At 40.9% G+C, this 16066-nt stretch overlaps 1 protein-coding gene across 3 annotated transcripts in view; it reads left to right on the top strand.

Moving 5' to 3' along the window:
- The window catches only part of LOC141265751 (ras-related protein Rab-8A-like), a 52857-nt gene that overhangs the window by 22324 nt on the left and 14467 nt on the right, over positions 1-16066 (top strand). The window contains exons 3-5 of one of the 3 annotated variants that reach the window (XM_073679215.1): positions 6095-6233; positions 10552-10641; positions 11387-11509. In XM_073679215.1, coding sequence (XP_073535316.1) covers positions 6095-6233; positions 10552-10641; positions 11387-11467 — 310 coding nt within the window. In that variant the 3' untranslated portion in view covers positions 11468-11509. Of the gene's footprint in view, positions 1-6094; positions 6234-7460; positions 8179-10551; positions 10642-11386; positions 11510-16066 lie in introns of those variants that run through there. The other 2 variants (XM_073679214.1, XM_073679216.1) reach the window with 2 other exon arrangements.

The following is a 16066-nucleotide window of genomic DNA, read 5'->3' as shown; positions in this document are numbered from 1 at the left end:
GCATGGCAGTGACGCAGCGCTGGAGGAGAGAAGAAAGGTGAGTAGGAGTGTTTATTTTTTTTTATGTGCAGCATGATGGGGATGAGGGGGCCATACATACCAGGGTAATGCTGAGGGGGGGCATACATAACAGGATAACGCTGAGGGGGCCATACATACCAGGATAAATATGAGGGGGCCATACATACCAGGATAAGGATGGGGGGTGCCATGCATACCAGGATAAGGATAAGGGGTGCCATGCATACCAGGATAGGGATTAGGGGTGCCATGCATACCAGGATAGGTATTAGGGGTGCCATGTATACCAGGACAGGGATGACGAGTGCCATGCATACCAAGACAGGGATGAGGGGTGCCATGCATACCAAGACAGGGATGAGGGGTGCCATGCATACCAAGACGGGGATTCCTGTACCATGCATACCAGGATGGGGATTCCTGTGCCATGCATACCAGGATGGGGATTCCTGTGCCATGCATACCAGGATGGGGATTCCTGTGCCATGCATACCAGGATGGGGATTCCTGTGCCATGCATACCAGGATGGGGATTCCTGTGCCATGCTTACCAGGATGGGGATTCCTGTGCCATGCATACCAGGATGGGGATTCCTGTGCCATGCATACCAGGATGGGGATTAGGGGTGCCATGCATACCAGGATAGGGATTAGGGGTGCCATTCATACCAGGATAGGGATTAGGGGTGCCATGCATACCAGGACAAGGATGAGGGGTGCCATTCATACCAGGATGGAGGGGTTCCATGCATACCAGGATGGGGATGGGGACCACGTATAAAAGGAAGGGAGGGGGGCATATATACCAGGATGGGGGATATTGTCAGAATTGGGGGACATTACCCCTATACCAGTGTCAGCAGAAGACCCCCCTCCCCCTTAAAAGTGCATCATGAACACATTTTTGGCTTAAATTTTTTATTTTTTTTTCCGCCTCTAAAACTTAGGTGCGTCTTATGGTCCGGTCTGGTGACTGTGGAGGCCAGGTCATCTGGCGTAGCACCCCATCACTCTCAGTCTTGGTCAAATAGCCCTTACACAGCCTGGAGGTGTATTTGGGGTCATTGTCCTGTTGAAAAATAAATGATGGTCCAACTAAACGCGAACCGGATGGAATAGCATGCCGCTACAAGATGCTGTGGTATGCCTTCAATTTTGAATAAATCCCCAACAGTGTCACCAGCAAAGCACCCCCACACCATCACACCTCCTCCTCCATGCTTCACGGTGGGAACCAAGCATGTAGAGTCCATCCGTTCACCTTTTCTGCGTCGCACACAGACACAGTGGTTGGAACCAAAGATGTCAAATTTGGACTCATCGGACTAAAGCACAGATTTCCACTGGTCTAATGTCCATTCCTTGTGTTCTTTAGCCCAAACAAGTCTCTTCTGCTTGTTGCCTGTCCTTAGCAGTGGTTTCCTAGCAGCTATTTTACCATGATGGCCTGCTGCACAAAGTCGCCTCTTAACAGTTGTTGTAGAGATGTGTCTGCTGCTATAACTCTGTGTGGCATTGACCTGGTCTCTAATCTGAGCGGCTGTTAACCTGCGATTTCTGAGGCTGGTGACTCGGATAAACTTATCCTCAGAAGCAGAGGTGACTCTTGGTCTTCCTTTCCTGGGGCGGTCCTCATGTGAGCCAGTTTCTTTGTAGCGCTTGATGGTTTTTGCAACTGCACTTGGGGACACTTTCAAAGTTTGCCCAATTTTTTTGACTGATTGACCTTCATTTCTTAAAGTAATGATGGCCACTCGTTTTTCTTTACTTAGAATTTGTATTATGGCAAGAAAAAAAGCAGCTAACAGTAGGACTATCAGCTGTGTATCCAACTGACTTCTGCACAGCACAACTAATGGTCCCAACCCCATTTATAAGGCAAGAAATCCCACTTATTAAACCTGACAGGGCACACCTGTGAAGTGAAAACCATTTCCAGTGACTACCTCTTGAAGCTCATCAAGAGAATGCCAAGAGTGTGCAAAGCAGTCATCAAAGCAAAAGGTGGCTACTTTGAAGAACCTAGAATATAAGACATATTTTCAGTTGTTTCACACTTTTTTGTTAAGTATATAATTCCACATGTGTTAATTCATAGTTTTTATGCCTTGAGTGTGAATGTACAATTTTCAAAGTCCTGAAAATACATAAAGATCTTTAAATGAGAAGGTGTATCCAAACTTTTGATCTGTACTGTATGTATGTGTGTGTGTATGTATATGTGTATATATATATATATATATGTATGTGTGTATATATATATATATATATATATATATATATATATATATATATTATAATATATTATTAGAGAGAGTTGTTTTTTTTTAAAAAAATCAACAGTACATGTGAAAATAAGAAACTTTGTATTATGTATTATCAGGTAAATCTGCTTTTTTTTATTGATCATTCATTCTCAAAATTGTCAATTCACTGGTAAAATACATTGTCTTTAGGGAATACTAATTTTTCCATTACTGAGATGGATGACACTTGCTTTTTCTTAAACTTCTGTGGCTTCAACTCATAGCAGAATGTCTGCCTCTACCTTCTCCCTCCTCCTCCCACCCTTCTACATAGAAGATAACAGTGCTTTTAAATGGGTTTTTTTAAAGGAGTTTTCCCACGAACAAAAGTTCATTTTAATAAATAGATCTTGGAAGAATAATAAGTTCCACAATTGGATGTGCTTAAATAAAATGTTCCTGTGCTGAGATAATCTTATCAATGTGCCGGTAAATGGTCTGATCATACCACAGCTCCTGGGCAGGGGAGGAAGCAAAAGAGTATACAGACATTACAGCAGGGGATCACAGATGATGCTTTATTTGAAGTAAAACATTTCACTGCCTGTTTTTATACAATGTTTTACTTCAAAGAATCATTTGCAATCCCCTGCTGTAATGTATGTATAGTCTTTTTCTTCCTCCCCTGCCCAGGAGATGTGGTATGATCAGACAATGTTCCTGCATGGTCAGACACAGCCATTACACAGTACACAGCAGGGGCACATTTATAAGATTATCTCAGCACAGGAACATTTTATTTAAATCCATCCAATTGTGAAACTTATTATTATTCCAAGATCTATTGATTAAAGTCGACTTTTGTTCGTGGGAAAACCCCTTGAGGGGTCTAGTTTCCAAAATGGGGTCAGTTGTGGGCGGTTTCCACTGTTTAGGTACATCAGTGGCTCCCCAAACACGACATGGCATCCGCTAATTATTCAAGCAAATTTTACATTCAAAAAGTCAAATGGCGCTCCTTTCCTTCTGAACCCTGCCGTGCGCCCAAACAGTGGTTTTCCCCCACATATGGGGTATCTGCGTGCTCAGGAGAAATTGCACAACAAATTTTGTGGTCCATTTTTACCTGCTACCCCTGGAAAAATAAAAAAAATTGGGTCTAAAGTAACATTTTTGTGAAAAAAAGTTAAATGTTCATTGTTTTCTTCCACATTCCAAAAATTCCTGTGAAGCACCTGAAGGGTTAATAAACTTCTTGAATGTGGTTTTGAGCACCTTGAGGGGGTGCAGTATTTAGAATTGTGTCACTTTTGGGTACTTTCTGTCATAAAGACCCCTCAAAGTCACTTCAAATGTGATGTGGTCCCTAAAAAAAAATGGTTTTGGAAATTTTGTTGGAAAAATGAGAAATCGCTGGTCAACTTTTAACCTTTATAACTTCCTATCCCCAAAAAAATGTGGTTACAAAATTGTGCTGATGTAAAGTAGACATGTGGGAAATGTTATTTATTAACTATTTTGTGTGACATATCTCTCTGATTTAAGGACATGAAAATTCAAAGTTTGAAAATTGCTAAATTTTCGCCAAATTTCTGATTTTTTCACAAATTAATGCAAGTCATATCGAAGAAATTTTACCACTATCATGAAGTACAATATGTCAGGAAATATCTCAGAATCAATGGGATCCGTTGAAGCGTTACCTCCTAAAGTGACAGTGGTCAGAATTGTAAAAATTGGCCTGGTCATTAATGTTCAAACCACCTTCGGGGGTAAAGGGGTTAAGCCTTTAACCCCTTACCGATATATGATGTACTGGTACATCATATGCCATCTCCCTGACTTTGATGCCGTCTCGTACGCCGAGCCCGCATGGTTTTTCGGCACATGATGGCTGATTTAATCAGCTATCATGTGCCTCTAACAGCTCCGCCCACGAGTGTTAACGTGTTGAATCCTGTTGTCAATCTGTGACAGCAGCATTTATCGCGCTCCACTAGGGGGGGCACGTCATTCCACGTGTCCATCCGCGCGCCCATTATGTGATCCCGGGACACCAATGGGTTGTCATGACAGCCGGGTGTCTGCTCAAGACCCCTGTGCCTGCCTTGTCATTGCAATCATCCTATCATCCTGTGAAAGCTAGTGTTTAGCTGGAGTTGATAGGAGAACACTATTTTTGCTATACATAGCAGCGCTGAAGCACTGCTTTATATAGCTGAAGTGATCAGACGATGGCAGGTTCACAATTAAACAAAGTAAAAAAAATAAAAGTTTTAAAAATATGTAAAAAGCATAAGTTCAAATCACCCCTTTTTTGCCCCATTAAAAATTAAAACAATAAAAAAAATACACATATTTGGTGTCACTGAGTTTGGAAAAGTCTGCTCTATTAAAATATTAAATTAATTCTGGTGTTTTGAATTCTTTTCTTATTACACCGTTTAACGATCAGATTACTGTTTTTTGGTCACTACAACAATGCAATAAAATGCAACCAAAACATCGTATCTATTCCAAAATCGCATCAGTAAAAATGTCAGCTCAGGGCTCAGAAAATAAGCCCTAACAGAACCCCATATCACGAAAATTGGAAGCATTGTAGGGCTCGACACAAGAAAAGTTGTTGTTTTTTTTAATTTCTGAATTTTTTTTCACCGCTTAAATTAAAAAAAACACTATACATGTTTTGTATCTGCGTAATTGTACTGACCTGAGAATCATATTGCCAGGTCAGTTATACTGTATAGTGGACATGATAAATAAAAACTAACCCAAAAAATTGTAAAATTGCACTTTGTTTGCAATTTCAACACACTTGGAATTTTTTCACCTGCTTTCTAGTGTATCACATGATGAAATGAATGGAGTCATTCAAAAGAACAACTTGTTCCGCTAAAAACAAGCTCTCATCCGGCAATATTGACAGAAAAATAAAAAAGTTTAGGCTTTTGAAAGAAGGGGAGAAAAAAAACGATCATAGATCAATATTTGTGCTATATAAAACAGTATTCTGTATGTAGTTCAAGCGGATCAGATGATCACAAGTTCAAGTCTCCTAAAGGCACTGACAAATACAGTAAAAAGTGAAACAAGTTTTAAAAATTGAAAAAATAAATTCAAAACGCCTCCCTTTTCCCCCATTTAAAATAAAGAACTTAAAAAAACTACATACGTATGTAGTATTGCTGCATACATAAAAGTCCAATGAATGAAAATATAAAATTTATTAACCTAATTGTTAAACGCTGTAAATAGAAAGTGAATCGAATCACCAGAATTACCTCTTTTTGGGTCGCCACAGCTCCTCCAAAAAATGCAATAAGAAGCAACAAAAACATTGTATACACCCCAAAATAATATCAATAAAAACATCAGGTAGGCCTCCCTGCATAAAACAACCCCCCACATAGCTCTATCAACCGCAAAATGAAAAGGTTACGGGTCTCTGAAAATGACAACACAAGCAACTTTTTTGAAATTACTATTTAAAAAAAATAAAAATAAATTTCACCACTTAATAAAAAGCAATAAGCTGATTTGGGGTATCAACGTAATCGTACTGACCTGGAGAATCATATTTCCAGGTCATTTTTAACACATAATAAATGCCATAACAACTAAACCCAAAAAATAAATGAGGAATTGTGTTGTTGTTGTTTTTTTCACAACTACAAATCAATTGGAATTTTTTTTCCCCAATTTTCCCATACATTTTATGGTAATATGAATGGGGTCATTCAAAAGTAAAAAAACTTGTCCCACAAAAACTGAGCTTGTGGGTGTAAATATACACTATGTTATAATCCATGACAAATGTATTTCAGGGACACCGCCGGACAGGAGAGGTTCCATACCCTGAGCGTCAGCTACTTCCGTGGTGCTCATGGATTCATTCTGGTTTACGACATCACAAATTCAATCTCATTTGAAAACACGACTTCATGGATGAAAGACATTAAAATGGTGAGAAAGAAGTGTAAATATGGAATTTCCCATAAAAGTCCTACAAAACGGAAAGTTGTTTTTAGAGGTTTCTTTGACATTTACAAGGCTTTGACAGTTAGGCTATGTGCCCACGTTGCGGACCTGAAGCATATTTTTTACGCTTCTCCCTGGCGGGAAAATCGCATGCGGATATTACATGCGGTTTTCCCGCCAGGTAGAAGCGTTTGTGAGGCGTCTTTGCATGCATTTCCGCATGCGGGTTATGAAGCACTTCTCCAAGCATCACTTGGAAAAGTGCTTGACAACTTGTTCAGAATGGTAAAAAATAAAAAAATAAACTTTATACTCACCTTCTGATGCATCTTCTGCCCCGTCCGGAGTCTTGAGCAGCTCACGCTGTTGTGTGCAGGACCTTCGGTGACGTCATTGAGTCATGTGGTGGGTCACATGACTCAATGACGTGGCAGGTCCTTCAGACAACAGCGCGACGGAGGGAAAACATCAGAAGATAAGTATAAACTTTATTTTATTCTTTTTTTTTACAGGTTCTTTGGTACCCAGGTCTGGATGAGAGTCTCCTCTCATCCAGACTTGGGTACCATCCGCACATTGATTCCGCTGCACTTCCGCAAAATTAATGAACATGCTGCGGATTTTTGACTGCAGCATATACGCTGCGGAAAAATCCGCAGCATGGGCATTGACATTGCGGAATGCCATTGGGGACCATGGGGTGCGGATATACATGCGTTTTTCAAGCGTTTACGCTGCGGAAATTCCGCAGCATATACGCTTGAAAAACGCTACGTGGGCACACAGCCTCATAGGGGTTGCCAGAGGATTTTTAATAAGAAGTAAATTGCAAAGTTACCTGTTTTTACAAGCATTTGCCATTTTAACAAAATGAGAATAACCCTTTTAGGAAGAATACTACAAAATATATAGGGGTTCATTCAGCTGATATTACCAGATTGCATGGGTGATACACCGTGTGCCCAATTATTAGGCAGGAGAGTATTTAGACCATATCATCATTTTTATGCAGATTCTCCAACTCCAAGCTGTATAAATGTGAATGCTTATTGGATGAAGCAGATCAGGTGATGTGTATCTGAGTAATGAGGGAGGTGAGGCCTAAGGATACAACACCCTTTATCAAGAGGTGCAGAATTATTAGGCAGCTGGTTTTCCTCAGGCAAAATGGGACAAAAAGATTTAACTCTGAAAAGTCAAAAATTGTTACAGCTCTTACAGAGGGAAGCAGCACTCTTGAAATTGGTAAGATATTGGAGCGTGATCACAGAACCATCAAAAGTTTTGTTTCAAATAGTCAACTGGGTCACAAAAAATGTGTTGAGACAAAAAAAAACCTTAAAACTGCCAAAGATTTGAGAAGAAATAAACATGAAGCGACCAAGAACCCATTATCCTCCAGTGCTGTCGTATTCCAGAACTACAACCTCCTTGAGGAGCCCAGAAGTACAAGGTGTTCACTGCTCAGAGACCGAGGTAAGGAGGCTGAAACCGACCACCACTGAACAAGACGCAGAAGGTGAAACATCAAGACTGGGCCAAGAAATATCTGAGGACAGATTTATCAAAGGTTTTATGGACTGATGAGAGTGACTCTTGACGGACCAGATGGAGAATCGTAGTGCCCAGTCGTTTTTTCACGCTGATGGAAAATAAAAAGTTATAGCTCTTGGAAGAAGGAAAGGAAAAAACTAAAACTGAAAATGGCCATGATGCCAGGAGGGTTAAGGATGACAGAATAATGTTATTGCCTCTTCCTTACCTGACATACCTATTGAGGATTTCTGGGCCCTTCTTTAATGGGAGATTTACAGTGAAGGAGAATGGTAGATTTCGCCGAACAATGGGAGACTGTGGTTGGTGCTGCCCAAAAAGTTGATCGTCAACAGATTAAGAAACTGACAGACTCAATGCATGGAAGGCTTATGACTGTTATTGAAAAGAAGTGCTGAAATGATACTGAAATGTCAGAAATGTATTTTTGTATATTTTGAGTTGTTTGGTTGTTATTCTCACCATAACAGATGAAAAATAAACAATTGAGATTTTTATGTCTTTTTTTATTTTACTCATATAGCGCCATTAATTCCACAGCGTATTACAGACATTATCAGCACTGTCCCCATTGGGGCTCAATCTAGAGTCCCTATCAGAATGTCTTTGCAGTGTAGGAGGAAACTGGAGCAGCCGAAGGAAACCCATGCAAGCACAGGGAGAACATACAAACTCCTTGCAGATGTTGTCCTTGGTGGGATTTGAACCCAGGACCCCAGAGCGGCAAGGCTGCAGTGCTAACCACTGAGCCACCATGCTGCCCATAAGATGGGAGATTTGCGTTTTTCATGTAGTTACTTGACATTCTGCACTCTAATAGTTGCCCAATAATTATACCATCAGTATTCTCCTAAGAAAGACAAAACCTTACTTTTACTTTCTTTAAATATTCAGGTTTATTAATCTTTTGGATTGACTGGGAGCGCTGTAGTTCAATAATAAAATGAATCATCAAAAAATACATAATTGTGCACACAGTGTAATCAATGGCTGACCAGATTTTAAAGGATTGGACAAAGGTTATAAAAACATGGTTGTTTTTCCCAAGAACAACTACCACTTAACGGGTTGTGTCTTGTAATTGCCCATGAAAATAAATGGTCCCAAGCTGAAATACTCACAGCCCAATCCCAGGCAGATTTTAAAAAGAGAAAAAAAAAACAGAATACTCAAGGAAGCAAAAACTGAAATGTTGACAGGTCCTCTTTCAAGGAGATGTCTGCTCAAGACAATCCATTTGCATATTACCTATTGGGTATGATTGTTGGGGATTTATGAATTTGGGCCTGTAACACTTTGTTCATCACCAGACTGGCTTATAAATCGAAGCCCATCAGCTGCAGCGTAATGTGGCAGCTAATGGTTAACAGAAATAGTCATAACATTGTTGGATAGCCTATCATTGGAGAATCCCTATACAGCAAACATCAGCAGAAGGTCTAACCTAGATCACATCCGCATGAAGTGAGCACCACCTGAGCCTCAGGTCATTATCACATAGGTGCCAGATCTGCAGAGTGAAGGTGTTGGGTGTGGGGGCGGAGGACATACCTTGCCAAGTACGTGCTAAACATGAAATAGTCCTGGCCTTCAGTTTTTCCAAGCATCCTAGATTTTGAGAATCAGCTTATGTTTTTAACCCAATAATAATAATCTTTATTTATATAGCGCCAACATATTCTGCAGCGGTTAACAATTCACAGGTTCATATACAACAGTCATAAGTAACATAGCTAAAGATAATACAATAATTACAGCAAAAATAATGGCGACCCTGCTCGTAAGAGCTTACAATCTACAATGAGATAGGGGTGACACAAAGTACAATGGCTTATTTACAAGGATGGTCCAGCCATCTTGAGGGGATGAGGGATAGATAAAGGCTGCATGAGCTCATCACCAGTCAGTATTTGTGGTGCTTTTTGGTTCGGTGGAGAGTTGTGTGTGGAGAAATAAGGGATGGGCTATAAGAAGATAAAAGGACTTCGATTAGGGAAGGTGATAGGCTGCCCTAAACAGGTGTGTTTTTAGGGAGCGCCTAAAACTGTGTAAATTGTGGTTCATCCTAATTTCTTGGGGTAGAGCATTCCAAAGAATAGGTGTAGCTCGGGAGAAGTCTTGAAGCCGGGAGTGGGAGATACGGATTAGTGTGGATGTTAGTCGAAAGTTGCTTGCGGAGCGTAGAGAATGGGTAGGCCGATAAACAGAAATGAGGGAAGAGATGTAGGGGGGTGCCACACTGTGGAGAGCTTTGTGGGTGAGAACAAGCAATTTAAATTGGATCCTATAATTCATGGGCAGCCAGTGCAATGACTGGCACAGAGCGGAAGCGTCTGAGTAACGATTAGCCAGATAGCTGACCCTGGCTGCAGCATTAAGGATGGACTGGAGGGGGGAAAGTCGAGTGAGGGGGAGGCCAATTAATAGAGTGTTACAGTAGTCGAGGCACCCAATGTGCTATGTATTTCCATTGATAAATATTCTCGTGTTTATCTCATTTTCCTTTCTATTCATTTAGTTGCAATTCCTTCTAATCCGATTTAATAATAGTTGAAATCATATAATAGGTACTGGTTGATTCAATTTGCACTTAAGGACAGATGTTTGAGACCCCTTATTACTTCTAACGAGGCAGTGGCGTTAATTCCAAACTTTCATGTCATGCACAATGGATGTCTGCTTTGCACTTTCCCGAAAGCTATCCATCTAGAAAGTCACTATCTCTTTGCAATTTGCCTTTGTGATTCAGAAAACTGGTGAAGAAGTCGAGGTAGTTCTCTTGGGAAATAAGTGTGACAGAGAAGACGAACGTGAGGTTTCAAAAGAAAGAGGGGAAAAGGTAAGCATTGATTGTCTCTGCATAGAAAAGCATTTGAGTTAGGCGGGTACACTGCATCTGTAAGGCGTCTGACCATGCAGCTCCGTCATTAGGAACTAATGTTGCTTAGAATGGAATTCTCATTTTGGAATATTGATTGCGCCTTTTTCTTAACATGCACATTTGAAAAATGTCTTTTAATTCAGCTATTATAAAGTTTTATCCATTGGATCAAACTTTGGAAGCGTATTTCTTACACATTAAGTTATTTGTTACCGTCTATAAAATGTAAAGTCTTTGTGTCGGTTACAAATCGACTTTGTGCCTCTCCATATACCAGACTCATAGATACTACGTATATAACATTATAAATTTGTTATAAGATGTCTAAAACATCACATTAAATGCGACCTGCATTCATTTTATATATGTTCCAAAAAAATCAAAAATTAAATAATTCATATTAGAAATTAGTTTTGGCTCAAGGGAGTCGGCCCATAAACATCAAAGTGTATATACAGTACACAGGATAGGTGATAAATGATCGCAAGGGGTCAGTTCGCTGCGTTCCCCACTGTTCAGAGAATGGGGGTTCCAAAGTCCCCTGTGTGAACATGTGCAACTACTGTTCAATTCTGTCTATTGGAGTGGTGGTCGCACATGCTGCATTCACATTGTGGACTTTGTGCCCCTGTTCTTGATATTGGTAGCACTCTCAGAAGCCAAAACACATCAATCATATATTTATCATCTCTCCTATGAATAGGGAATAGTTTTCCATGGGACAACCCTTCTAAAGAGTACTGTTTTATATCGCCCCCTTGTGGATTTATGTACACCTGGCTGATGCAGATATTATTCATTGGATACAGACTACAAACACATTCTATGTGTAGTCCGATCTTCTACTATACATTTCTTCCTCTGACCCTTGATCATTACCAACAGGGGACACTGTGGTGGCATCTATTGTTCCTGCAGGTTAGTATCATTTGTGCGCCATGTTATATATCCCTGAGACATTGGCATGATGAATTATTGCATGATTGAGTCTCTTATTTTCAAAAGAAATAAGTCACTGCCAAAGGTGTCTGATGGAGGGTTACTCATCTTCCCCTATTAACTACACATGCACGCTCGCCCAAACGTGCATGCATGCCTAAAGGGGGGTCTAGAGGAATAGCTTATAGGTTTATGTTTAGCTTTAGAAAAACAAAGAACCCGATTCATACATTCTGGCAAAGGTACACATATTCAATCCTATCATTATCATGTTCAAAGATTAATAAAAACCTTGCACTAATTATGTTTGCTATTTCAGTAAGTGGACGTGTAGAAACGGTCATTCTTTTTGGCCTTTCTTGGGGTATTTGACTGTCTGGAGCATAATCTTTTTTGGATTAAGTCTTGGCATCAAAATGGTCAGAAAGAAAACGTCTGACATTCTCACGTTATGAGAAAGAAGGTTATACTATGTCAAGAAAATAAAGATGAAGTAAATGGAGAAAGATGATGGTTTGATGGCTGCTCTGCCGAATCAAGGTACTTGCTCCAAGCAGAAGGATAAGATGAAAGGAATTTTAGTTACGTGTTTCGTGACTGGGACTGTCCCTTTCTGAAAACCAGCCAGTTGTAAAACACGTAAATATCTTCATCTTATCCTTGTGCTTGGTGCAAACACCTTGATTCAACAGAGAGCGGCTATCAAACCATCATCCCTCTCCATTTACTTTATTCCACATGCAGAAAAAGTGTCCCTTCTTTCTGCAAACGGCGCTGTACCAGCTGAATTTTTTTCTACGGAAATCGTACCCTACACAACCCCAGGTGTGCACACACCACACTCCATACCCTATTCATCCATAAAATATCACCCTATGTGTGCATTGTCTCTCCTTGCAGTTTTCTTTAAGAAAATAAAAATATCTTAGAAGGTTGCAAGATCATATACATATCCAAGGTAAAAGGAATTTCAAGAAAGGTGGCACTGAATTTTGCAATGCCATACCCCTCTGGACAGCATTTAAAGGGGTACTCTCATATCCGAGATCCTATCCCAATATGTAGGTGTAATAATAATAATAATAATATTAGCAAAAAACTCCAATTAGAAATGTAGTATAGTTCTTCTGATTCTCTATGTATCTTTCCTCATGTGCAGGCATTGGAGGACCTTAGGTATCCATGGTTACGACCACTAACAACTAGCTGTCACTATATGACTGGTCATAACCATGTATAACTAAGGTCCTGCGATGCCTGCACATGAGGAAAGAAAAAAACTATACTACATTTCTAATTGGAGGTATTTGCTAATATTATTATTATTACACCTACTGCATATTGGGATAGGATCTTGGAGATGGGAATATCCCTTTATAGTCAGTTTTACCCTACACCAGAATAATAACCTAAAGCACTGCTCCAAATCAGGCCAGGCCGGTTTATTCTTATTTTTCACCTTGTCTTCTTTCTGCAGTGGATTGACCACTTCTAGTCCAGGCCCAACTATCGGCCTAATGACATATGCAGCAGTCCCAGTGAGACTGCAGGTCTAACCCTTATATTGTGCTTAATTTAGGAGTGGATATAATATAAATGCAAGTGTCTCGTACTTCAATGTAGCTGTATACAGTAAATAAATGAAGTTATCTTCCCTTTATAGGTCATTTCAAGCAGCAATAATTATGTCATTTAGTTATTCGCTCATCAAAAATAATTAAAATTGCAAAGTGGTTGTAAAAACTAGCAAATTTCCAATTTACTTGTTAAACATCCTCTCAGTTCTGGAGGGAATTTTTATGTTATTGATTAGTGTTTGTCACAGAGGTTACCTGCTGACACTGCAGCTTTTCAGTGGTAGTCTGTGTCCTAGGCAAGGAGTGCTGCATTTATAAGCTTTCCAATAAAGCTTGTAAGCGCTGCTCGGAAGCTGGCCAGATTGCTGGATCCTGCCAGCTTCATTGCTCCTGCGCTCGTCCGATGCTACAGAGGCAAAGCTTCCTATTTTTGCAGCATCAGAGAGCACACAGTTTAAGCCAAATTAAAAAGTACTCTCCTATCAGACCTCTGCACCTCCATAGTGCTGTCTCCTGGCTTCCTTTTCTGGCTTGGAGCATTAGGTGACCACTGCAGTCAGAGATTGTTTTGAATTGTCTGAAACAGGACTTCCTGGCCAAACATGACAGTGGCCACTCCCCTTAACAAGTCACAAGTTCACCCATACACCCCTATACAGGGCTCCATCCTTCACTGCAGAGGTCCCTGGGTTGCATCCACAGAGTAGCTCCTGACTAGTGGAGCAAGTTGAGTGTTGAATGGTAAGCTAACTTGGCAACTGCTTGAAAAGTGGGAACTATGACTGAATTAAGAGGCCAGAGACCTGGTGAGAGGAATAGACAGGGTCAGGAAGAGATGTGAGGCACAAGAGGTGACAATCTTTTAAGTGACAAATCCAATAAGACCTCCAAAGGGATAATTTAGAGCCCTTCCAGAGTATAAAACCGCTCATCAGGAGCATAGATAATAATGCAATAACTGAAAAAGGACAGGTGACACATGGGAGTATAAACAGGGTGCAGTGTGTCCCCTTTGGCAGCGAACCCATCCCATCATTGGTCCACACTCCCCGTAATAGGGAATCACTACGGAGGCTTGTCTGGTTGGTGATTGTAGGAGGAGAGATTACTTCTCCGCAGAAGAAGTGACGTGCGTGCTACCAAGCAGATTGAGACCCACTTCCCCCTTATCCTGTCAGTGTTGCCCACAGCAAAGAGGGGACATCTAACATTGGAAGGAGCCTGAGCAGGTGAGTATGTTACAATGGTGCATTTGTCAGTTGCCCTTAGTAGTCCATACACACTAGATAAGTCTCTGTAGGAAGAGCAGGGCATGCAGTACTTGGTTGGTTCCCTGGCTCCCTTGTTTCATGTGTGAACAGTGCACAGCTCTGTGCATGGACTCTGACTACCTGCTGCCAGGGCCACCATCAAGGCCACACAGATACCTGCTTTCAAGGATCCAGGTAAAGAAGGATACTGCAGTGCAGCCTGCCACCTTTTAAATTAGTAAGTAGCACATTCCCAAAAGTGGTGGCTGCAGGCAATCGGAATTTAAAGAGAACCTGTAATTAGATTTTGGGCTACTGGACCAGTCGCATGTCTCTAGTCAACTGCTGTTTAGCTTTTCGAACATGCCCATGTCAAAATCGGTCGTAGCGTTAGGGAATGAAAGAGCTTGTAAGTGACCTGAGATGAGTCCTGGCCTCTCCCTCAGTGACGTTTGGCTTATGAGTTTTCCTCTCAGTAGCTGTAATATCACAGGAAAAATGCATCTCATTTCTCTTATTGCGCTTTCAGAACGTAAAACTGAAAGGACACGTTGACATCTTATCATTAACCTTTCTCTGTACAAAAGTGACCTGTACAGTACGGTACCATAGTGACCTAGCTGGACGCCGGCCTCTGTGTCAATGCTGGACTGTGTCTGCTTAGCCTCACAGCAGCAGAGCATTATCATTCCCATTATTATCATTCCCGTAGTAATGAGCACTGCCGCATGTTCAGTCATCACGGACAAAAGTGTTTCCTGTTGAGATGAATGAAATGCGGAGATTCATACGCCCACATGTATACCTGGGAACTTTTACTCTAGTTCCTAATGTTCAGACAGAGCTTGGAAAGTTTGATTTTAAAAAAGAAAATGTATTTATTGTCCTTACTTTTCTTTTGGCATCTGAGTCATTCTATTTGGTGCAGTGCGCTTTCATTATTAGGTAGTCAGTGCTTGAAAAAGGTAGTAAAGTTCTGCCGAAATCTCGAGATATCGGCACCGATCCCGGCAGATCCACTTCTAACTTTGTTTTGACACAGGTAAGAGCTTCCTGACCAGTGATGGGTATGACGAGGGCAGGCAGCACCCCTGACATGGCAGATTCTTGGACACAGAGAAGGAGGCTACATTACAGATTAAAATGAACCATTCAGACAGAGCCCTGAGCCCCCATCCCTGACCATGGGCCGAGACTAAAGCCGGAAGTGGAGATGTCAGAACCAGTCCTGATATCTTCAGAGTGTGACTAAATCTTGCTGTAGTAACTCTGCACCTACTCTTCTAATTTAGTACAGTGTTTCTCAGCCATCTCAAGCCAAGTACCCCATGGTAAAGTGTACCCCACGGGGGATCCAGCACTGTGACCATGGCCACTGGGAACAAATAAGGAACACAAAGTGTTATGCTAAATGTTTGCCTACTGTCATACCAAATCTTTTTGCTTTCTCACCTGTTTAGGACACTCACTAACCTGCTGCATAAGTGTATCTGACCCCAAAATGAATACAGATCACACACCAGACATCTTAAATAAAAGCCGACCACAGGCCAAACCTTTTTAATACAGACCACATCCTTGAATGCTTACCCCCCACTGTTTACAGTCCCTTCCTAC

Source organism: Phyllobates terribilis, unplaced genomic scaffold, assembly GCF_046119375.1.
Source record: "Phyllobates terribilis strain yellow unplaced genomic scaffold, ASM4611937v1 Scaffold_4__5_contigs__length_816908805, whole genome shotgun sequence".
In the NCBI taxonomy this organism is placed as follows: domain Eukaryota; kingdom Metazoa; phylum Chordata; class Amphibia; order Anura; family Dendrobatidae; genus Phyllobates; species Phyllobates terribilis.
This window is presented reverse-complemented; position numbering and strand designations above follow the sequence as displayed.